The sequence below is a fragment of the Microtus pennsylvanicus genome, chromosome 7 (genome assembly GCF_037038515.1).
Source record: "Microtus pennsylvanicus isolate mMicPen1 chromosome 7, mMicPen1.hap1, whole genome shotgun sequence".
Lineage (NCBI taxonomy): Eukaryota > Metazoa > Chordata > Mammalia > Rodentia > Cricetidae > Microtus > Microtus pennsylvanicus.
The window spans coordinates 87,341,396-87,365,664 of record NC_134585.1 but is presented as its reverse complement, the minus strand read 5'-3'; the positions used below and the strand labels follow the sequence as shown (position 1 = coordinate 87,365,664).

The 24,269-nt window shown below is 45.7% G+C and overlaps 1 protein-coding gene across 1 annotated transcript in view; it reads left to right on the top strand.

Moving 5' to 3' along the window:
- Papss1 (3'-phosphoadenosine 5'-phosphosulfate synthase 1) overlaps window positions 1–24,269 on the top strand; it is a 68,047-nt gene that overhangs the window by 33,885 nt on the left and 9,893 nt on the right. The window contains exons 8-10 of the mRNA XM_075981316.1: window positions 2,434–2,639; window positions 3,665–3,800; window positions 15,892–16,160. Coding sequence (XP_075837431.1) covers window positions 2,434–2,639; window positions 3,665–3,800; window positions 15,892–16,160 — 611 coding nt within the window. The remainder of the gene's footprint in view (window positions 1–2,433; window positions 2,640–3,664; window positions 3,801–15,891; window positions 16,161–24,269) is intronic.

Genomic DNA, 24,269 nt, shown 5'->3' with positions numbered 1-24,269 from the left:
TAGTAGTCAGGAAAACTAAGCTCCGCTGGGACACTTTATGGAGGAAGAAGGAGAATCTATGATCAGGACAGAAAGTGAGTTATAAAAGCCAGTTGTTCCCTGTGCCATGCCAGCCTGGCCACTATGGAGTGCTCCACCCCCCCCCCCCCCCGGGCTCATACACCCTGAGCCATTCCTCTACGAAGCCTGCAAACTCAGGGTCTGTTTGTTTGTGTGTTTGTTTTCTGTAAAGATTAAATGCTGCATTTTTATTTCTCTCTTTCGAGTCAGTGGTAGTCTTTACTTGTCTGCTCAGGAGTGACTCAACTTAGAGTTTAGTGCACAGTGATTAATTAGTTTTCCATCTTAACCTGTTCCTAGTCATTTTAGAAGTATATCCGGATTTGTTGATGGCTGATGGCTTTGTCCATGATTCTCTACACAGTAGGATTTCTTCTGTGTAGAAATCCCAGTAGGAATTTAAGAGCCTACTCTAATTTTCTAGCCCATATATGTCATAGTGACTTACACACACACACACACACACACACACACACCCTGCGTCTGGGTGTGATGGTGCATTCTTTTAATACTGAGAAAGGTAGATTTCAGTGAGTTTGAGGCTAACGTTGTCTATATAGCCAGTTCCAGGATAGCCAGGGCTATAGAGAGAGAGTCTGTCTCCAAAACCAAAGAAAGCAATGCAAAGCAAAACACGTAGAGCGCCACAGGCTGGGAACTGAGACTGTGCTTTGGGCTCACTGGTATCACAGTTTGGAGTAATTGGAACCACTGGTTACTGTTTTTGTTTCTTGGCCAGGTACACCTGACATTGGTTTGATTCTGACTATATTAAAAATGTAATTTAAAGGGGGAGGGCTGGGCAAATGTCTAGGTAGGTAAGAGCATTTGCTTTGAAAGAAGAGGGACCTCAGTCCAGATTCCCAGGTCCTATGTAAAAGTTAGACATGGCCACGAGTAACTGTGACGTCAGTGTTGACAGGTGGCTCCTGGGAGTTTGGTGGCCAGGCAGCCTTCCTGAGCTGTCAGTTTAGTGAGAGACCTATCTCAAGGGAGCAAGGTGTAGGGTGATAAAGAAAGACACATCACCCTTCCCTGGCCTATATATACACCTACTCATACACACACGCACAACCCCTCCCCCCAAATGATTAAATAAATAAAAAATCCTGGATTATCTTTGTCATGGATACATAATCAATTTGCTACTTGAAATGTAGTTGTTTGTGTCATTTGTGTCTATCTTGGAAATGAGATAGAGTTCTTGGTCTCATTCATATGGTGGGATGTATAGTGTTACAGCCATGGCCATCTGATGCGTCTTTTGTAAACGAGTTCCTTTACTTCTACAGTTCTGTTTAAAATTCCTCCCCAAGGACTATTGGGTGACTTGTGAGAGTTAGTATGTGGTATGTGTTGGTTCTTTCACTTTTCTTTTATTCTTCTCTCCTCTCCCTCCCCTTCTTTTCCCTCTCTATCCCCTTCCTTCCTCCCCCATTCCTACCTCCCTCCTCTCTCATTCCCTTCCTCCTTCTTTCCTTTCCTCCCTCCTCTCCCACCTCTTCTTCCCTCTTTCCCTATCCCATCTCTTTGCTTCCCTTCCTCTTCCTTCCTCCATAGTTGAATATTTTTCTCTGCCCGCCTGGTGCCCCTGGACCGATTTCTTTTTCGCTCGTGGGTCCCCACAGCTGCTTATAAGATAACACTCAGAGGTTTGATATCAATTGTAATTGTTCAGCCAATAGCTCAGACTATTACTGACTAGCTCTCACAACTAAATCAATTCATTTCTATTAATCTGTGTATCGCCACGAGGCTGTGGCTTACTGGTGATACTCCGGCATGTTACTCCTTCAGTGACGACATAGCATCTCCCTGACTCTGCCTTCCTTTTCTCTGCTTCTTAGTTTGGATTTTCACCTAGCTATATTTTTCCTGGCCTTTGGCGAAAACAGTTTTATTCATCAAGCAATGAAAGCAACACATATATGCCGCATACAGCAGGGCATCCCACATCATCCCCCGCTTTCTTCTCTTTTTCTCTTTCTTTTTTAACTTTCTGAATAAATTAGTTGCTTCTGATTCTTTTGTGCCAGGTACTCAAGAGACAGTCATTGGCTCTTTAAAAATGTTTGCATTAATTAATCAGTAATTCATTGTATGTATGTTCATGTGTGTCCACAGCACACATGTTGAGGACAGAGGAAAACGTGTGGCTGTCAGTTCATCCATTTTACCATGTGGATTCCAGGGTTTGAACTCTTGTTTGTCAGGTGTGGTAGCAAGTGCCCTCAATTGCTGAGTGTTCTCACTGGCCCTGCTTCTTTATTGTTGTTGTTGTTGTTGTTTTGAATTGTGCCACTAAAGACGAAGGTGACTATACTAAGACCCACTGAGTAAGCTGTGCACTTTGTGTTCTTTTGTGTCCTGCAGGAGGGGTCATCAACTTGTCAGTGCCCATAGTTCTGACCGCTACACATGAGGACAAAGAGAGGTTGGATGGCTGTACAGCATTCGCTCTGATGTATGAGGGCCGCCGTGTAGCCATTCTTCGAAATCCTGAATTTTTTGAGCACCGGAAAGAGGAGCGTTGTGCCAGACAGTGGGGAACAACATGCAAGAACCACCCCTACATTAAGGTCTTGACTCATCTGACAGTAATATTTGTGTTGAAATGTGGCCGTTGGCTGTGTGTTAATTGTTCCTCTGGGCTGTGAAGTTTTGCAGAATCGAGACTGGCTCTTAGATGAGTGTAATGAGCAGATGGTCTTGTTGTTTTGACTCATCTAAATATTTATTCAGTAACTCTTTGTAGTTTTTTTGAAATTGTTGATGCTGGGGATTAAGTCCAGAGCCCTGTGCATGCTAAGCCTGCACTTAGCTGTATGTATACTCCAGCGGGTAACCCATAGCTTACAGTGTTTGCTGTGCACCAGGTGCTGAGCTCGGCTGCCTCGGAACTCAGGGCTTGGACGCGTTAGGCAAAGGTTTCATTCTCTTGGAATATATTGGTAGGGAAAGATATTAAAATGTGTTCTTACAAGAAGGATACGAGGGGGCTGCAGTGGGGGCCCACACCAGGGCCGCTTAATATTTCTGGCCTCTTAACATCACATTCTTGTGGAAAATTAGAGAAACATGATTCATCTCCCCAAAGTGCCTCATTTGTGTGTTGAGTGTGGAAATGTCAGTATTGAAGGCAAATATCTGTCAGTTGTCTAGTGTTTTAAAGTAGATTCTGAGCTTTAGAAAAAAATGAAGTGTATGTAGGTACCAAGCAGCGCGGTGTAGGGAAAGGGTAGGCTTCAGGTGCGGCCTGTAAACGTGGGTCCTGAGGGTGTCCCACACAAGATGAGATACCCTTAGGTTATATGTCATTCTGTTAACCAACATCTAATAACAGTGGGGGAAATGCCATTTTTCTTTTTTCTTTTTTAACTGAAAAGTTATAATAATCATTCACTTAGGTTTTGGTCGCTTTTCAGAAATTCCTTCAAATACTGTATTATGGTATTTCTGCAGCGTCTTTCATCAGTGATGTTCATAGGCCTAGCTTGGCCTTTAGGATAGAGACCAACTTGCTTGTAGAAGCTGTGCTTAGCTCGTGGGAGAGTAATGGTCCTGCTTCTGTTGTGGCAAATAATTTCCTTTTGCTTCCTGTTAGATGGTTATGGAACAAGGCGATTGGCTGATTGGAGGAGACCTTCAGGTCCTCGACCGCATTTACTGGGGTGATGGCCTTGACCAGTATCGTCTTACTCCTACCGAGCTCAAGCAGAAGTTTAAAGACATGAATGCTGGTAAGAAGCTGGCCTGCTGGCCTGGTATGAGGCTCCTGACACTATCAACTGTGTAGAGAAGGGCGGTGACTAAAGGTGCCTGAGGCAGTGGAATAGACAGAGAAAAGCGGCAGTCAGCCAGGCCTCTGTAGGTTTTTTTGTATTTTGATACCTTCTTAGAATTTTGTTTTTATTTTTGTTTTCTGTTTTTCGAGATAGGGTTTCCCTGTAGCTTTGGAGCCTGTTCTGGAACTTGCTCTATAGACCAGTTTGACCTTGAACTCATAGAGATCCACCTGCCTCTGCCTCCCAAGTGCTGGGATTGAAGACGTGTGCCACCACAGCCTGCTTTTCTTAGAAGTTGATATGACATTTTGCATATGGTGTGAAAGATGGATGTTCATAGCACATTGGCTGTTTATTATAAATCTCACATGTTAAAGCTGAGCAGAACTATGTAAGAGAATTTATCAGAACTGCTCTCACACCAGGGGTGTCTCATGGAACAAATGATGGAGCAATGCCTATTCCATTAACCTGCATTTGTTGTGTGTCTGTCTGCTCCTGTGCCGAGTGCTGAGGCTCAAAAGTCAACGAACGAGAAGGGGCTTTTCTGGGTAAAGAAGACATTGAGCAGCAGCAGGATGAAGCTGTTTCAAGAGTAGTCTGGGAGCACCTCCAGAGCTCTCATCATTCTGGATTGGGGTGAAGGGGAGCACCTCCAGAGCTCTCATCATTCTGGATTGGGGTGAAGGGGAGCACCTCCAGAGCTCTCATCATTCTGGATTGGGGTGAAGGGGAGCACCTACAATGCTCTCATCATTCTGGGTTGGGGTGAAGGGGAGCACCTACAGTGCTCTCATCATTCTGGATTGGGGTGAAGGGGAGCACCTCCAGAGCTCTCATCATTCTGGATTGTGATGAAGGGGAGCATTGTGTTCGGAAAGGCTGAGGTGCTGTTCTCCGCAGCCTTGTACTCCAAGCGCCCCAGGACAGCATCTTCTCACCATGTGTGCTTCATGGGTGCTGGTAAATGATATGCTTCCATGTGGACCAGACATTTCTGCTCGTGCGCCTTGGAAATTGAAGGTGCTTTGGTGACAAGAGCATTTCCTTAGACTTGGCCAGACTGATAAGAGGTTAAGTGTTCTGCCATTGTTACTGTCGTCTGTGTCAACCACCAGCAGAGGTGGCAGGGCCCTAAGCCCCAATGCCGCTCCTTAATGCTTTCTGTGAGGATGCCTGGATGTGGCGGGAGGGGTTGGTGAACGTGGTGTGAGCAGTGCGGAATGGATGGTGAAAGACTCAGCTCCACCTGAGAGCCTGCAGCCTCTGTCCCAGATGACTAGAGAGCGGTGGGGACAGGAGAGCCCCACACAACCCCAGCAGTCATCTTGGCTTCAGGTTGTTTAGAGTCCTAAATAACATCCAAGATAACATCCTGTCTGACCATTTGGTTGTTTCATACTTATTTTCCTCTGTAAGGCTCATTGGCAGTTGGTGAGTACACTTATGGAACCTAATACATAGGGTTTAATTTATTTATTTGAAATAGGGTCTCACAGTGGCTCTTGCTGGTTTGAAACTCACTATGTAGATCAGACTGGTCTCAAACTCACAAAGATTTGCCTGCCTCTGCCTCCCAAGTGCCTTATAATGGTCAGGGTTTTATTTTAAAAATTGAAATGAGATCATTTGAGTAGTGCACTGTGAATAGCACCGGGCACACAGCAGGAGAATAAGTTTCTGTGTGGCTAGGCTGAAGCTAGGCTGCCTGCATTGGTGTGAAGGTTAGAGAAGGGGTATCTGTTACTCCGGAGCCTGCTGCACTTGGTTGGAATTTGAAGTCATATGACCATAAGGTAGTGTAGACATGGAATCTTCTGATGTCCACACTCTGCCCAATGATTCTGCTCAGCCTGCCTCATTCATTATTCATTCGCATTTCCTGTTTGGCTCCTTCAGTTGCAGGATAGGACCTCCCTGTGTCTCTGAACTTCTCTGTGAATTTGGAGCAGATACTTGGTGTTCTCTAGAGAAATGGAACTTATAGAATGAATCAATCTGTCTATCTATCTATCTATCTATCTATCTATCTATCTATCTATCTATCTATCTATCTATCTATCTATCTATCATCTAAAGGGGATTTATTAGAATTGTTTATGGGCTGTGGTCTATCTATCTATCTATCTATCTATCATCTAAAGGGGATTTATTAGAATTGTTTATGGGCTGTGGTCCAGCTAGTTTGACAATGACTGTCTACCAGTGGAAGGTCCAGGAATCCAGTAGTTGTTCAGTCAGTGGAGAGTGGAATCTTAGTTAATTCTAGATATAGTCAGTTGACAAGAATTCCCATCACCTTGGTTTAACATCCGGTGACTTCTGAGTGTTACATACAATGGCAGGCAGACTGCAGCTTCACTTCCTGCTTTCAGACACATCGGGACTCATCTGACATGTGAGTAATGATTGGGGTTGGGCAGCAGTGGCTTGCGATTCCCTGAGATAATATGAGATTCATGGAGCCATGAAGGCTGCTTCTCGCCATTGCCCTTTAAAGGAGAGAAACAGCTTCCAGAAAAAAAAAAGTCCTTTTTGACAAGAAACTGTATTATCACCAAGAAAGAAAAAGAAAGAAACCATTTGCCTGCCATTTTCCCATCCGGGTGCTGTCAGTGAGGACGGAGTCTTTGGAGTTCTTACAGCCATTCTGTGTTCATGAGAATCCCAAATATGTGTTCTGTGTTGACTTTGTCATTTATCTCCAGACTTCATATTAAAGAGATACTACATATTTAAATTATTTAAGACATTTCTAGTCCGGCCTTTTATTCATAATCAGTAATAATAGGTAGGGCATTTCATTTCCTCCCTTCCTCCATCCCTCCCTCCTGATTCTGGTGGTGAACAGAAACACATTTAGAACTTTTTGAGACCTCTTAATTTGTTTTTGCCAAAATCTGAATTCATATCTTGAATCGATGTTAGTCAATTATTTGGCTCTGTTGAGACATCTTATCATGGGATTATTGTTCATAATTAGAGACTTTACTACTCCATCTGTTTTGTGCTCTTCCTGAGCCAAACATTTTAAGTCATTTAGGGAACTTGTTGCATAATGAATGATTGCGACTTTGTTTAAAGTAGCCGAGAGCCAGTTATTAGCCTTACATCAAACGAGGAAGATTTGTGGTGTTATTTTGTTTCCTTTTCCATTTTAGACCAAGGCAAATAAGCAACAGACCGAGGGAGTTTACTCGGCAGCTCTTGTTTACTCATTAGGAAGCCAGTGACAACCGGCCTGCCTGCCGATGTGTTCAAGAGAGAGAAAGCAGGAGTAGTCCCCATTTTCATCTGCTGTGTGGCCATGCCTCTGTTTGTTCCTCTCCACTTCATCTTAAGTGTGTCTGTGACCTGTGTAGAGTGTTGTCCTGTGAACATGGATGGGACAGGTCAGTGTTGGAGTCCCTTCTGTAGCTGGGAGGATTGCGATTTCCCTGTTGCCTGAATTGCTAATCAGGAGGTGAGCTGTTTACTAATAGTGGGTTCTTGGAATCCAGATGATTGACTGACTGGGCAGCCTACAGAGAAGGAGGGATTTCACTGGGCAGCCTATGAGTCTGTTAAGTTCATATTCTTCCTTCAGGCCAGCGTGGTGCTGCACAGTTTGGGTCTGTCCACGAGGGCTTTTGTTGAGCTGTTGAATTACAGGCTGCTTTAAAGATGCATAGAAATGTTAGAAGGACATCTCAGGCAAAGTTGAGGGCAATAGAGGAGGTTGGTGAGGGAGTGAAGTTAGTGTGTTTGCTTATGCTAACAGCAATGAGCTAGATATGAAGAAACCAGATGAAGAAAATCCCTTTCTGGCAGATTTTGCCTGCAAGCAGAAGCACCCTTGGATAGAGTCTAAAGTTAATGAAATGAACATGGAAAGAGATGGGTGTAGCTATGGGAACCCACAAGTGCTGGGAGATTGAACTGGCAACATCAAGTAGGGGCAGGAAGCAATGCCTTGCCTTCCTGCCTTCCTTCTTTTCTTCCTTCTTTTCTTCCTTCTTTTCTTCCTTCCTTCCTTCCTCCCTTCCTCCCTTCCTCCCTTCCTCCCTTCCTCCCTCCCGTTTCCTGAGGTGCTCTCACTCTGTAGCTAGGCTGGCTTTGGGATGGTATTCTTCTGCCCCAGCCTCCTGTGCACTGAGATTCCAGGTATGAGCCGTGTGCCCAGCAGGGATTTGCGTAGGAGACAGTGCTGTGAGATAGTGCTGTAGGGCGATACAGTGAGATGCTGTGGGGGGGGGGGGGCTCTGTGAGGAGGCGCACAGGTCATAGTTCTGTGAGGAGTTGCTGTGGGCATGGTGGGCTTGGCTGTGAGATAGCCTTGTGCAGAGGCCCGGTGAGGGCTAATGTAGGTGTGGTATGGAGGCATTATGGGTTGGCAAGGCTCCTCCAGATGTTTCTTCCTAATCCTCTGGTTGCCAGCTGGAGCCTTCTGTCCTTGACCCAGGAGCTTGGTACCTCTCCCCCAGTAAGTCCTGGAGAACCCTGTATATCCTGTTCAGACAGCAGAGACAGGTGTGGAGAGTAAGCACACAGAGACCAGTCAGCAAAAGAGCTGCCTACCCAACAGCTTGAGACTGGCAGCTTCTTGTCGCTATGCTTCAGGGTGTGAGAGTACCAGCTTGTGAAAATTGGTGGCCCATATATATGTGCATTAACCCGGGCGCCCCATTACTGTTTTATCGATCCCTCCCTAGTTCTAACCAATATATGTGTGCTTACCCAGGCTCCCTGTCACTGCTTTACTGATCCCTCCTGATGACAGTCCTGATGGCAGAGGGACGATCCTTCTGTCCCTTCACAAAGACCCTCTTGAAGAGCCCCGACTCCCTGCATGATCTGTCAGCTGTGGATTCTTGTCCACGCTGTCTCGTTGGGCTGCTATGTTGGTTTAGGGAAAACAAGCAATGCCCATTTCTTTGAGTTTGGGGTGGTTAAAGTGGCAGTTAGTAGCCTTTTTCCGGTGGTGTGTGGACACTTACTGAGAAGAGAAGAAAAAGCAGAAGTTGTATCTGTGGGTCCCGCATGGGGCTGGGAGTGAAGCATGGGCCCGAGAACTCTGAGGAAGAATGCTGGCATTTGGGAAGACTTTCCTGCTCATTGCCTCGTTCATTCACTCAGTCATTCATTCCTTCACCCAGTCAGTCTCTCCCCTTCTCCCCTCCCTTCTCCTCCCTCCTCTTCCCCTCCCTCCCTCACTGACTGCCATTGTCTTTGGTCACTCAGCTGGAGCAGAGCTTGGTCCTTCTAGTTCTTTGCATTAGGTCCTGCCAGTTCCCACTGCCCGTGCCAATCGATGGGTTATCACGTGACCTGTGCTATACACACCCAGGAGCTGCTGCTGTTTTCACCATCAGGAAATGCTGACACTGTCCTTTACTTTCTTAGTAGTGAAACACAGCTCGAAAAGGGCCTTCTCTGCTCTCCTCTTCCCCCTTCACTTGTGAAAGGAAAGGGCTCCAGTTTCCCTTGCTTCTTACCATGTTGCCTCTTGGCCTGGTGGGGGCGTCCGGAGCGCAGGGAAGGAGAGCTTGCCACACTGTGCCGTCCTTTACACAGACAGCTTTATGTAGGAGGTTGGGAAGAAGGGGAGGAATGGACTGGGTGGAGCTGGGGTTGAGACAGTGATGCCCACAGTGAAGACAGAATGTAAACTGAGTACTGAGATGATTTAGCGATGTCTATAGTGATGAGCTGGGAATCAGGCTGTAGAGATATGGCTGAGATACCACATAGTAATGGAGTACCTCTGAAGTTGGGGTGTGGGCAGTTCCTGAGTGAGCATGGCAGTAGGGCAGCACACAGCCCGGCAGTGAGCCCTGCTGCTCCAGGTGCAGTGAGAAACGGGGTTAGGCCCAGCGGAGTCTGACATGTCATGTTTGATTATGGTTGTGTAAAAATTAATTAGGAGACTAGGCATAACCAAGCATGAACCCCAAAGACAGCAATACTGAAATAGTCTATGTACGGACACTCTTCCCTCAAGTTTTCTGCAGTGGCTCCTGCCTTTTATTTTAAAGAGGGCTTAGGTAAGAGGCTGGTGAGTTTAGAAGCCCAGGGCCCTGTGTGACATTTGGGCTGCAAAGGCTGTGGTAGATGTTCACACAGAGACAGAAAGCAGGGCACCATTGGCATTTGGTAAAATGCTCATGCTCACTGGGTGGCAGAGCAGGAAGAAACCAGTTGGCTGGGTGAATGCACCCAGCAGTTCCACATGGAAGTGAAGAAAGAGGCCATGTTCTGCTCCTTCATCACGTCCGCTCCACACTGTCAGCGCCCGTCTTTCCAAGCAGTTCTAATCCTTCCCTGCAGGACTCGAAAGAACTGGGTGTCTTTAACCACACCCTTGCTCTTTCCTTCTCCGAATAAACCGCAGACTCCCGAGGCACGGGAGCCCCACCGTTACCCCACTGTTCAGGGCTTGTCTGAACTGGAGCTTTCTTCTGTTCACACCCTCCCTGTCCCTGTCCGCTGCGTGGTCAGACTGCAGAGGGAGAACAGTCAGTGCGGACTTCTGTGGACAGATGCTGGTGTCTGAGCACATGCGCAGGAGAAGGCGAGCTGGAGCGTTCTAGACGCTGAATTAGGTACCGGTTCTCCAAAGCTAGGTGGCAGGACGGGAGATGGGCGCAAGACAGCAGGAGTTGACACTTGGGTGATGTTGGGGCACTAAGAGGCAGGTGGAGAGGTGATCTGAGCTTGGGGCCAAGTTTTGCTGAAATAACCAATTTGCAAGTCCAGCCTAGTACCCTTGGCACTTGTAACCTCATCATGGTGTGCAGGGTGTATATGGTCTATCAGGTGAACTGGCCCTAGGGGACACATTGATTAAGAAAGGAGATAAACTGGAACCGTTGGCAGAGTTCTGTTTTATGTGGAAACGCGTCCAGCAGTTTTATCTCTAGTGTCTGTACCCCCTTCCTTCCTGTGTCAAACTTGTACAGTCTCACTGGACCAGTTCTCTACTGAATGTCACAGGCTGCTTCACGTTCCATTCCTAGCCCTTGCTTGGTACCAGCATCCTTTCCAAGAAGCTTTCAGAATATTATGTGATTGTCCTGTACTGGGGTTTATCCAGCTATGTGCCCTCCATCTTTGACAGGATAGATGATTTTATGTTCACATCCCCTCTGGAGAGCAGGAATGCCGCCACACGTTTCCTCCTAGCTGGAATTTTACTTTACTTCTTCCTGTCCTGACTTACTCTGCGAGCTAGCTGGCACGCTAAGTCTGGCAGTCACATGTACTGGTAGATAGCCAGAGATAGCCAGGCTAAGGGTCCAGGTGCTGTCCCCAGACACATTTGCACTGTGGCATTTGGGTCGAGCGGTTACAACAGAGCCCCATGGCTTGCAAAGCCCTGAATGCCTTCAAGGCTTCTTAGTGGTCAAATTTGCTTTCATATACGATCAGGAGTCTCCTGGTAAACTTTGCAGAAGTGAGGGTTGTGGAACTGGATCTAAAAGCAGCTCTGCTTCAGATCCCCACACGTGTCTTCTCTTTTAAAGCATGTTGTTACAGGACTTTAAATCATATGCAGAGATCACAGTGCACTGAGTCCCTGTGCTTCTGACTCAGCTTTAGCACTGCCTGTCGGGTCGTTCTCCTCTCATCTCTGCCACTACTTCACCTCTTCGAATGCCCTCATCACATTCTGAATCAGAGCTCAGTTCTCATGCCATTTCATCGAAATACTTATGTGCATATCACTTTAACAGTGAAGGCTTCCAAAGCACAGCCCTGACACCACTGTTTCTCCCTGAGAAATACCAGCTTAAGACTATCAGATGTTTAGTGTCCCAACTTCTAGTATCGTCATTAGAAACAGGAAAAGATAGCGATAGTATTTCAAACATTGAGTATTAAGGGATATGACAAAACCAAACACCCACATCCTAGTCCTTTGTAACAGCTTTCTGCACTTCTGTCGTGGCGATAGAGGGGTCAGAATTGAAAATAGATTGAAGATGATGTCCACTGTGAAAGGCGGGATGGGAGGCTCCAAAGAGAGCTATACTGCTCTTCAAAGTGACTTGCGTTTGGTTCCCAGCACCCAGGTTGGGTGTTCAGAGATCAGTTCACAACTGCCTTAATTAATTTCAGCTCTTAGGAAATCCAGCATCTCTGGTTTCTGAGGGCATCTGCATTCATGTGCATATCCCCTGCACAGACATACACATACTTAAAAATAATGAAGGGGAATAATTTTTATTTTTAGTAAAAGTAAAAATGAATAAAAGTAAGCAAATTAGAGTTTCGGAGTCAAGTTATCATGGCAGGCGATGTGGCAGGTGCTGGGGTGATGGCAGGTGCTGGGGTGATGGCAGGTGGTGGGGTGATGGCAGGTGGTGGGGTGATGGCAGGTGGTGGGTGACGTGGCAGGTGGTGGGGTGATGGCAGGTGGTGGGTGACGTGGCAGGTGGTGGGGTGATGGCAGGTGGTGGGGTGATGGCAGGTGCTGGGGTGATGGCAGGTGCTGGGGTGATGTGGCAGGTGCTGGGGTGATGGCAGGTGGTGGGTGACGTGGCAGGTGCTGGGGTGATGTGGCAGGTGCTGGGGTGATGGCAGGTGGTGGGTGACGTGGCAGGTGGTGGGGTGATGGCAGGTGGTGGGGTGATGGCAGGTGCTGGGGTGATGGCAGGTGCTGGGGTGATGTGGCAGGTGCTGGGGTGATGGCAGGTGGTGGGTGATGTGGCAGGTGGTGGGGTGATGTGGCAGGTGATGGGAGACAGGGCAGGTGGTGGGTGGTATTACAGGTGCTCAGAGAACTGTGAAAACCGCTCCTGTGCCAGGGCAGTTCTTCTGTTCTATGAAATTACTTTATAACCCAAGGAACCGTGGTTTCTTTTTTCTTTATTTTATTTTATTAAGCTCTACATTTTTCTCTGCTCTCTTCCCTGCCTTTCCTCTTCCATTCAACCTTCTCCCATGGTCCCCACGCTCCCAGTTTACTCAGGAGATCTTGTCTTTTCTACTTCCCATGTAAATTAGATCCATGTATGTCTCTTAGGGTCCTCATTGTTGTCTAGGTTCTTTGGGATTGTGATTTGTGGGCTGGTTTTTGTTGCTTTGTGTTTAAAAACCACTTATAAGTGAGTACATATGATAATTGTCTTTCTGGGTCTGGGTTACCTCACTCAGTATGATGATTTCTAGCTCCATACATTTGCCTGCAAATTTCAAGATGTCATTATTTTTTTCTGCTATGTAGTACTCCATTGTGTAAATGTACCACATTTTCCTTATCCATTCTTCAGTCAAAGGGCATTTTGGTTGTTTCCAGGTTCTGGCTATGACAAACAATGCTGCTACGAACATAGGTGAGCACATGCCCTTGTGGCACGATTAAGCATCCTTTGGATATATACCCCAAAGTGGTCTTGAGGAAGGTTGTTTCCTAATTTTCTGAGAAATCACCCTATTGATATTCAAAGGGGCTGTACCAGCTTGTACTCCCACCAGCAATGCAGCAGTGTTCCCCTTTCCCCTACAACCTCTCCCGCATAAGTTGTCATCAGTGTTTTTGTTCTTGGCCATTCTTACAGGTATAAGATGGAATCTCAGAGTTGTTTGGATTTGCATTTCTCTGATGACTAAGGATGTTGAACATTTCCTTAAGTGTCTTTCAGCCATTTTATTTATTTATTTGTTTATTTTGGTTTTTCAAGACAGGGTTTCTCTGTGGCTTTGGAGCCTGACCTGGAACTAGCTCTTGTAGACCAGGCTGGCCTCGAACTCACAGACAGCCGCCCTCTTTTGCCTCCCAAGTGCTGGGATTAAAGGCGTGCGCCACCACCGCTCGGCTCTTTCAGCCATTTTAGATTCCCCTGTTGAGAGTTCTCTGTTTAGGTCTGTACTCCATTTTTTTAAATTGAATTATTTATTCTTTTATTGACAAATTTCTTGAGTTCTTTGTGTATTGGAGAACAGACCTCTGTCTGATGTGGAGTTACTGAAGATCTTTTCCCATTCTGTAGGCTGCCGTTTTTGTCTTATTGATTATGTCCTTTGCTTTATAGAAGCTTTTCCATTTCAGGAGGACTCATTTATTAATTGTTTCTCCCAGTGTCTGTGCTACTGGGGTTATATTTAAGAAGTGGTCTCCCAATGCACTCAAGTGTACTTCCCACTTTCTATTCTATGAGGTTCAGTGTGGTTGGCTTTATGTTGAGATCTTTGATCCATTTGGACTTGAGTTTTATGCATGGTGATAGATATGGTTCTATTTCATTCTTCTACATGTTGATATCCAGTTATGCCAGGACCACTTGTTAAATATGCTTTCTTTTTTCCATTTGACATTTTTTGCTTCTTTGTCAAAAATCTGGTGTTTGAAGGTATTGATTAATATCTGGCTCTTCTATTTGGTTCCATTGTTCCTCCTGTCTGTTCTTATGCCAGTACCAGACTGTTTTCAGTACTGTAGCTCTGAGGTAGAGTTTGAAGTCAGGGATTGTGATGCCTGCAGAAGTTCTTTTACCGTACAGAATTGTTTTGGCTATCCTGTTTTTTTTTTTTTTTTTTTGGCTTTTCCATATGAAGTTGAGTACTGTTCTTTCGAGGTCTGTGAAGAATTTTGCTAGGATTTTGCTGGGCATTGCCTTGAATCTGTAGATTGCTTTAGGTAAGATTGCCATTTTTACTATGTTATTTCTACCTACCCAAGAGCATGGGAGACCTTTCTACTTTCTGGTGTCTTCTTCAATTTCTTTCCTCAAAGATTTAAAGTTCTTGTCATACAAGTCTTCCACTTGTTTGGTTAGAGTTACTCTGAGACATTTTATGCTATTTGTGGCTATTGTACAAGAGGGCTACTGACTTTTTTGAGTTAATGTTGTGTTCTGCTACATTACATAAAGTGTTTATGAGTTGTAGAAGTTCCTTGGTATAATTTTTGGGGTCGCTTATGTAAACTATCATATCATCAGCAAATAATGAGAGTTTGACTTCTTTTCCAATTTGTATCCCCTTGATCTCCCTTTGGTGTCTTATTGCTCTAGTGAGGACCTCAAGAACTATATTGAATAGATATGGAGAATGGACAGACTTGTCTTGGAACTGGTTTCTGACAGGTCTCCTGGGACAAGCACGGAGGAATGAATCCAGGATTGTAGCACACGATGGCTACACAGTTCACTTAAGCTTGTAGCTATCACCATCTGAGTACTAGCCCAGGTCCTCATCAGAGATACCATTGCTGCATTGCAGTCCTAAGCCCAGACCTCAGATGACAACACAATGGCTTTGTTCTCAGAGTAATCTGCATGAATTTGTGTAGCAAATGAAAAATGCAGCCATAGCTCTTTTCACATCCTTCCTGTCTCTTGTTAATAAAGCCCTGGGAATGACCTGGGGTTCATTACCAACTCAAGTCTTAGGGTCTTTGGAGGATTTGAGTGAGGAGTGCCATTGGCACACTGACCACGAACTTGTATTTGTTGTAAACAGCTGACTGTGAGGACCAGAAAGAGAGCCCGGCAGTTGCTCTCATTCCCCCTGCACACAGGAGTAACTGCTTTATGTCTGTGGCTCCCGTGTCACACATCCTCAGGTGAATGAGGGCTGGTAATACCGATAGTAGCTGTAGATGTCTGTTGGGGACTGCAGACCACCAGACACTAATTTCCTGTAAACAACCTATTTTTCTCTGCTCTGAGCAGCCTGAGACCCTGATGGCAGGGGAATGATTTCTGGTGGGCTTGCAGCCGAAAGATCCCGAGAGCTGGGCCGTGGCCAGAGCACTATATAAGCTGTCCCTGAACACAATAAAGGGGGCATTCATGTTTCAAGGATGACCCGTGTCTCTTTCTGAGACTGGCTAACTGTCCCACAGTGCAGTTGCCACACTACAGGCGTAGCACTGCAGTACACGGAGTAGCACGGATGATACAGATGTTGACTGTCCTGGAATAAGCAGTCAGCAGTCTGTGGCTTTACCCATTTGGGATTCTGAGCTTGCATGTTTGTTACTTGTAGCCCTCGTCAGGAAAGAATGGTTTGTCCCACACAGGGTGATGCTGGAAACTCCTAACCCTGGAAATTCTCTTTTCAGATGCTGTCTTTGCATTTCAGTTGCGCAACCCAGTGCACAACGGGCATGCTTTGTTAATGCAGGACACCCACAAGCAGCTTCTAGAGAGGGGCTACCGGCGCCCCGTCCTGCTCCTCCATCCCCTTGGTGGCTGGACGAAGGATGACGATGTCCCTTTGATGTGGCGTATGAAGCAGCATGCTGCAGTGCTGGAGGAGGGCATCTTGAATCCTGAGACAACGGTGGTGGCCATCTTTCCATCTCCTATGATGTATGCTGGGCCAACCGAGGTAGGGCAGCGCCAGAGTCACTCTTGGGAACATCATAGCATCACCAGTTGACACACTGACCTTTCTTTGATGACGAGGTGTGTTCCAGACATTGAGTAGAGTGCTCCTCTGCTGTTGGGAACGTCCTCTAACGCTGCCCCCTGTGGGCTTCCAGTCATCGGGAAGGTTGGGAGAGGTTTCTTTGGGTCTTTATGGTTCTTAATCCCAGCTGCGAGGAAGACACGGCAGCAAGAACAGTGGAGCGGTACACAGCTGTTTTGTATCCACCAGCCAAGGTCCAGACATGGCTAGAACAACGCTGATTTTGTTCTTTCAATGGAGTCCTGGAGCAGGGGGCAGAGCAGTGTGACATTTGCTTTTTCTAAATCTTTCAAGAGCCGAAGAGGCTCCAGTGTGTCAGCCAGCTGTTTTCACTGTAGCAAACACCTGAGGTAACTAATCAGCTTATGAAGAGACAAGGTTTATTTGGCTCATGATTTGAGCGCTTCAGTATATAACTGGTTGGCCTTGTTGCTTTTGGGCTTGTAATAAAGAAGGCACATCAGGGTGGGAGTGAATGGCAGAACAGAGTGTTTGCATTGTGGTCTGACAGTGAAAGAAAGAGGAAGGGGCCAGAGTCCCACTTTCTGTCAAGGATGGGACCCTATGACCTCCCTCCCTTCAGTCCTGTCTCTTAAAGGTCTCACCACCTCCCGGGAGTTCCAGTACATGTACCTTTAGGATAACTTTGCAGAACCAAATGATGGTTTTGTCCCTGGTCCCAATGGCATTCTTGTACATGTGTCCATCTGAGTGTGAAATGCATTCATTATTTTAGGAAAGTGTACAGCAAGACTTAGTCATTTCCCCAAAAGATTATATTTTAGCTTTGTATCTGCGTGTGTCTGTGAGGTTGTGTGCGTGCACATGAGTACAGGCATCTGTGGAGGAGGCCAGTGGCATTGGATCCCCTGGGAGGTGGTGTTACAGGCAGTAGTCAGCCACCCAACATGTTTTCTGGAAACCAGACTTAGGTCTTTGAGTCTTCTGGAAGAGCCGTCCGTATTGGTTCTTAACTTCTGACCTTCGCGGAGATAATCTTCCCGGTTCTTTTGTGAAGGACTGGAACATGATTGAATAAGGAAGTAAAATTGCTTCCTGATAGGAGGGCAGGGTTTTGGAATTCTGCCTGTGGTCAAATGGAATGTTAGATCTTTTTATATTCGTGCGTAAAGATGATGGAAATTAGGTTTCAGTTTCAGGGCAGAGTAGAGTAGGCTTTCAAAATATATTTGCTGAATGAGTTAATAAATCAGCTGAGTGACCTCAGAAGTGGTGAGTGGGAAATTCCTAGCCAGCTTCTTGTGTTTTCAAGATAAAAACGGAATGCACTTTATTTCCGCACCATTTCATCCTTCTCTTAGATGAATACACTTAGATTTATCTGAGAGTCAAACTCATTTTTAAAAAGATCCAAGTAATTTAGTGAAACAAATTCTTTCCAACATTTTAAAAGCGAATACAAGTATTTGACTATTTAGGATGGAGCTTATGAATCTTTATTGGAGCTTCGTTAATGGGGCTGAATTCTCTGTTACCTCTTTATGCAAGAAAAGCAGACAAACAGAACCACAGGCTAAAAGATGAAAACGTGATTGCCTCTTCGTTTGGACCCTGTTCACTAGTACACTGCCACACTGTAGGAGATAACAGCCTTGCTGCTCGCCTTTCTGTGGGTGTAAGGTGTTGGTTAGGATCGGCCAGCGATGGCCTTGGTGTTCACCGTATTCTTCCCTGACCTCGATCTAGTTCCTGCATTTCACATTTTGTTCAGCAGTTCCTCTAGTTGGTGCTCACCACCGCTCTGGAGGCTGTAGGGCTTGGGAGAATGGAGCCGATACATGAGGCGGACTGCCCCAGACAGTTTATACGCTGAGGGTTAAGAAAGGCCACCTGAGTAAAGTTCTCATGAGTTCAAGCTGCATACAGTCACAAGGACGAGCCACACATGGCAAAAACATGTTTTTCCATAGCGGCATGAAAGGATAGTCAAACATTTAATTGAAAAATAACAGCAAGCAGTAATGAGCAGTCGGAAGTAAATTCACTGTTATCCGCTACACCTGGGAGGAGCACGAAAACATATTCCAAGAGCATTCCCCTGGTTTGGAGAAACTGAGATCCCACAACCCTTGTCTTGTTTTTTTTGGAGTGCTTTCACAAGCACTCAGAGTTCTCCTTAGAATACTTTGTTTCTGGACCAGATAACACTAACCTCATCACTTTAAGCAAGTCCTTTGACCTGAGTTTCTCGAGAATGTTGTCAGTGTGAGAATGACCCAAATGATGTTCGGGCAGTGTGCTGGCTAGTCTTTTGTCAACTTGAAATAAGCTGTCGTCATTTGGGAAGAGTCATACTTGCCTACGAAAATGCTGCTACAAGATTGGCCTGTAGCAAACCTATGGATCATTTTCTTGATTTATGATGGATGTGGGAGGGTCTAGCTCACCATGTGATGGTGTTGCTATGTGTTATAAGAAAGCAGGATGAGCAAGCTTCAGTAAGCTGACACCCTCCATGACCTCTGCATCAGCTCCTGCCTCCGGGTTCCTGCCTAGAGTTCTTGCCCTGACTTCCCTGGATGATGGGCTATAGGTTATGTAAGCTACAAACCCTTATTTTCCCAAGATGCCTGGTGCTTATCACAGCAGTAGAAACCGTACTGTGACAGGCAGGAATAGGTTTGTAAACAGTGACCTTATTAAATTCCAGCTTGGAAAATGAGCCTCCTTATTTCGGACCTGTCTTGTTCTCTTTGTGATTCTTATGCCCTGTCTTTTGAAAGTGGGGTTGCTGTGGAATTTTATTCAGTAAGGTAACAAGAAATGTTTTTTTTTTTTTAAAAAAAAATGAAAACAGGAGGATTTGTGATGAGATAGCCTGTCATAATAAACAGAAAATTCTTTCTTGAGTTAGAAAGGGGTTTGGGGGGCAGAGACTCAGGTATCCCAGGCTGGCCCTGAACTCCAGGTATCCCTGCCATTCCTCCCAGAGAACTGGGTTTGCAAGCCTCCTGCCCTCCGCCCAGCGTAAGATTGGGAAGATTTTATGTTTGAAGTTTTGTCAGTTGTGCTTCTGAAGGAAGATTCAACAGTGAAAGCCAGGGCTGGAGAGATGTCTTGAAGATGCGAGTTTGGATCCCAGTACCTATTAAAAAATGGGTGTGGGACGGCTATACACATACTGATGACCTAGGCCTAGTGGAGGGTGGAGACAGGAGGATTGCTGTAGGCTGCCAGGTGCCTGGCTCTAGATTCAGGAAGAGACCTTGTCATGGAGGAGCAGGGCAGAGGGCAATAGAGCAGGCCATTCAGCATGCTCTGGCTGCCATATACTCATGGGCTTCACCTTCCCATTGGATGCACATACAGCGCAGACAGACAGACAGACACAGGAAGAATAGTGAAGATACCCGAGGGCAGGCGTCTCACTTTAGCAGGCACAGTTGAGCAGCTGGTGGTGTATTCACCCTTTCTTCCACCTTGGGTTCATGGCTAAGACATCCCTTACAAAGAGGTTAGTGTAAGGAGAGCATGCACATTTATTGAATTCAAGTCTTCCATGCCACAAGAGCCTTTAGAATAAAGATCCGAGGAAGGTAGTGTATCGTATGCCTGAATTTGATGATGGGTGAGTGAAAGAAAGAATATGATTGGCTAGTGATGAATCTGGGGCTTAGAAAGGCCTATTGTTTATGTTGTTTATGTTCTTCTCTGCCCCCTTCTCTTTAGAGAGAGGTACATTTCTTTCCCGCATGTTTAGAGAGCCTTTTGACCTACTTTATGGCAGGTCAGCTGGACTTAGCAGCCTTCTCTCAGGGAGAAGGTGGAAGAAGGGAAGAGCAGCCTTCATGCTTCTGGCCCTGGACTGGCTCTGGCAGGACCTCCCCTGACCTCTGATTGACTCTCGTCACCACCTACAAGAGCAAGTCTAGTGACCATAGTAATGACGCAGACGTGTGCTGAGGGCTGTGGCGTGAGGCTGCACTGTTTCCCCCAGCTCCTTTGTAATCCGTTAGACTCCTCTGAGCTGTGTTTACGTGCACGAGTGCTTGTTTATAGGATGCATGGTAGGATTAAGTATTCTTATGTTCAAATTAATTTTCAAATTTGTCTTATTTTAACTTCATATTGAACTATACATAGGAAAAAGGGACACATTTCCTAGGTATTCAGTGAAGCTAAGTTTTCCAGAATAAGCGTAACTATACACTCAGCTTCCAGAAGCTCTTGTTCCTGTTCCTTCTGCTCCACACCTGTCTTTACCACACCAGTCACTGTCCTCACTTGCAGCAATGATCCAGTTCCCTCTTGTGGAAGGTTGTGAGTACGGGACAGTGGACGAAGAACAAGGCTAGGGTTTGGAGATTCATGAGAGCCCTTGCTATCCCATGGAAGAGAAGAGAAGGAAGGGAACTAGACAGGGCCCAGAGAAAAGCTGAGCTGCACTTCGGTCTTAGGCATTATAGATATTAACTAACTCAACCCTTGAGCCACAAGAGAGGATGTGCTGTTTTTCATTCTTTAGGTGAGGATAACCCATGTAGAGAGGTTACATAGCTTGCTCAGAACCACATAGTAGTAAATGATGGAGCTGGAGTCTGAACCGGTGTGCCCTGGGAGTTCTGGGAGATCCTTCAGAGATGCCCTGAGTTACCTAGAAACAGGCATCATAGGTGTATTGACTAGACATTGTCTGCTAAGAAAGGTGCCTTCTTTGGACCCGCAGCTCTCTACAGCAGGGGCTGTGTTTGAAAAGAGTCAACGGCTGTGGGTGCCTGCTGGCTGTACTCCCAGAAGCAGATGCTTGTCTCATCTTCCTGAAGTAACCTAGACTGCCACAGCATTCAGCCAGCGAGGTGTGACACCCGGCAGCTAGAGTCTGACATTGTGGTCTCTTAAGCCTGGCTTCTCCCACTTTACTTACTCTTACTTCGGTGGTATGGGATATTTGTTCAACTATGTAAAGATGTGTTGCATTTGTTTCTTTTGCAGAATAATTGTTTAATTGTGTTGCTTTTGTTTATCCTGCATTTGTTTAACTATGTAAATATGTGTGGCTATAGCACCGTGCCTGCCTTAGGCAACTGATTGGTCTAATAAAAAGCTGAACGGCCAATAGCTAGGCAGAGGAGTGATGGGCAGGGCCAGCTCGCCAGGGTCCACCAGCCAGCCACGGAGGAAGCAGGAAGGCACACGGACAGTACAAAGATGAGGTAAATGAGCCTCGGGGCAGCACGTAGATTAATAGACATGGGTTAATATAAGTTATAAAAAAAGCTAGAAACAGACTAAGCTAAGGCTGAGCCTTCATAATTCATAATAAGTGTCTGTGTCATGATTTGGGGCTGGTGGTCGGAGAAAGCCTGCTGCACTCAGGCAGTGGTAGACTGCTCACTCTCAGTCTCTGTTGCCCTGTGTGACTTCAGCATCCCTTCATCCCTGCCAAGGGCCATCTGGGCTGTGAACATGTGCTGCTGCAGGCTTCAGTACCTCCTTATGTGAATGTGCCTGCTGGGGATTGCTGAGTAGAATGGCTGTGTTTGGGTGTGCATCTATGTGGTGTCCGGCGAGGTTTCCAGTCCTTTCTAATGAAGATGTGCCAGTTCACACTGCACAGCATTGTGTGCCCACCAGTTCTGGGTTGTCTTGTGTGGTTACCATTTGGGCCTTTTGATTCCGACTCTTTGGCCACACGTTATATAATACTGCCATTTCTTAACCAATCTTCAGGATCTTCTTATTGGATCAGTTTCACTGAACAGGGAGTAGAGATTGGTTATATATTAGCATAGCTCTAGGTGGTGATTAAGAAATGAAATATCATAACTCAATTTTTTTTATGTGTATGGGTGCTTTGCCTGCATCTGTGTGTGTGTACCACATGCGTGGTTGTTGTTCACAGAGACCAGAAGAGGGTGTCCGATCCCCTGGGACTAGAGTTCCCAGTGCTTCTAAGTCACTGTGTAGGTTCTGGGAGTAGAACCTGGGTCCTGTGGTAGAGCAGCCAGTGCTCTTAACCACTGAACCATTTCTCTAGCCCCTAGCAGCTCATTTTGATTGAGCGCTCGCTGTATTTTCCAGATAATATTCCAAGTGATTTACATATGTTAATTTAGTCCTTCTAACAATGCTATGAGGGCAGGCACTGTTATAATTCAGTTTACAGATGAAACCCATGGTGGATGTTAAACAGTTGCTGAGCTCAGGCAGTAAGTCATGGAGATGGAGTTTGTATCTGAGCATCTGGTCCTAGAGCCATGCCCTACAGTTCCAGTCTCTGGTATCTGTTAACGTTACAATAGCTGCAAACTGTGCAAGTGTGTGTGTTTTGAAGTCGGACTTGAAGCACATTCGTAGAGTTCTGCAATAGTGAGTTGACATGGCTCTGGTAGACGTCTATAGAGATGGACTCTCCTGCTGATCAGCTTACATACCTGCTCATCACAATCTAGAGTGGTGTTTTTTTTGTTTTGTTTTGTTTTTCGAGACAGGGTTTCTCTGTGGCTTTGGATCCTGTCCTGGAACTAGGTCTGTAGACCAGGCTGGTCTTGAACTCACAGAGATCCGCCTGCCTCTGCCTCCCGAGTGCTGGGATTAAAGGCGTGCGCCACCACCGCCTGGCTAGAGTGGTGTTTTGTACTTTCTGTAAATCTTTATTCTTTCTATTCTAGTAATATCGTTCTCTTCTTATTAGTAAGTCTTCCTGTGGGTTTTGTTTTGTTTTTAGACAAGGTCTCTCTGTGTAGCTTTGACTTAGCTTGGGACTCCCAGTGTTATGTCATCCAGGCTGGTCTTGAACTCACAGTTGGCATTTTCACCACAGTGCTGGGATTAAAGGTATATGCCACCACACCTGGCCCTGCCTGTGTTTTTGTTACTGGGTTTGTATCTCACTGTCTGGCTGATACTGTATGGAAGTTTGTGCTGCTGACTGGCTGAAAGCGTGCCATTGCTTTGCCTCAAGTTCTCACTGTCCTGACTCCACATAGAGGCACTGTCTGTGTCTCATAATGGTGCTCTGTAGACTTGTATAAAAATCCTAGAACTTGGAAATATGACTTGTCATTGGTAAACTTCCTGTCAGAACACACGTCCTTGGCCTGACTTGGGATGTCCTTGGTGTCTGACTGTATAATGCTGATAACACAGGGACAGTAGAAGTAGCGGTCTTTGGGAGCTTGTGTGTGATGCCCCGACTGGATTGATGCTTTGTGTGTTATGCAACCCATAGCCCCATGAGACACGGACTTAATTCCCACTGCACCGGTGAGGCTTCTGAAGCGAACTCTGTTACTCAGCTGCCGTGTGTCCGAGAAAGCTAGAGCAGAAGAACAGTTTTTAACTTCCCATCCTTTGATGAATAAACTAAAGTTCCTAGCAATTATTTTAATATTTTAAGTAGTTAAGTACTTCAGTGTTTATCATCTGGCATGATTTAAGTGACTTATGAAAAAATATCCATTCTTCTGTTCTCTTCTCCCCCTGCCTCTTACTTTTTGAGATATGGGGTCTTGCTATGTAGCCCAGGCTACTCTATAACTCACTATGTGGCCCAGGTTTTGTAGCCTGCCTTCCTCTGTTTCCCAATGACTGTGATCATCAGAGTGTATACCATGCCTGGCTCTATCTGTTTCTTTCTCTGTAGTACCTAACTTCTGTGTTTGGCTTTTTTTTTTTAGCCTTTAAATGAAGATTTTTTAAAAAAATAATAACCAACAAAACCCACCTCATTTTTGTAGTTTTTCCAGGGACATCAGGACCAAGTCTGCCAATAACACATATTTGCCAAATTGTCTTACTAAAACACAAACAATGATTCTTCTTTTGTCGTTCTCTGGTTATTTAGAAGGCATCGGGGCCAGATTTGTTTCCTTAGCACAGATGCATTTCGGAACAATGAGCAGCTGTTAAGGCTGTGTGGTTATCAACAGGATGTTCCTCGTTTTCCAGTCTATAAAGACTTAATGGCTCGATTCCGAAATTCCATCCTAGGAATAGAGTTGGAACTGTGCCGGGAAGAATTGACTTTCTAATGCTTGAACTGGTGTTGTGAATGTTCAGTTTTAT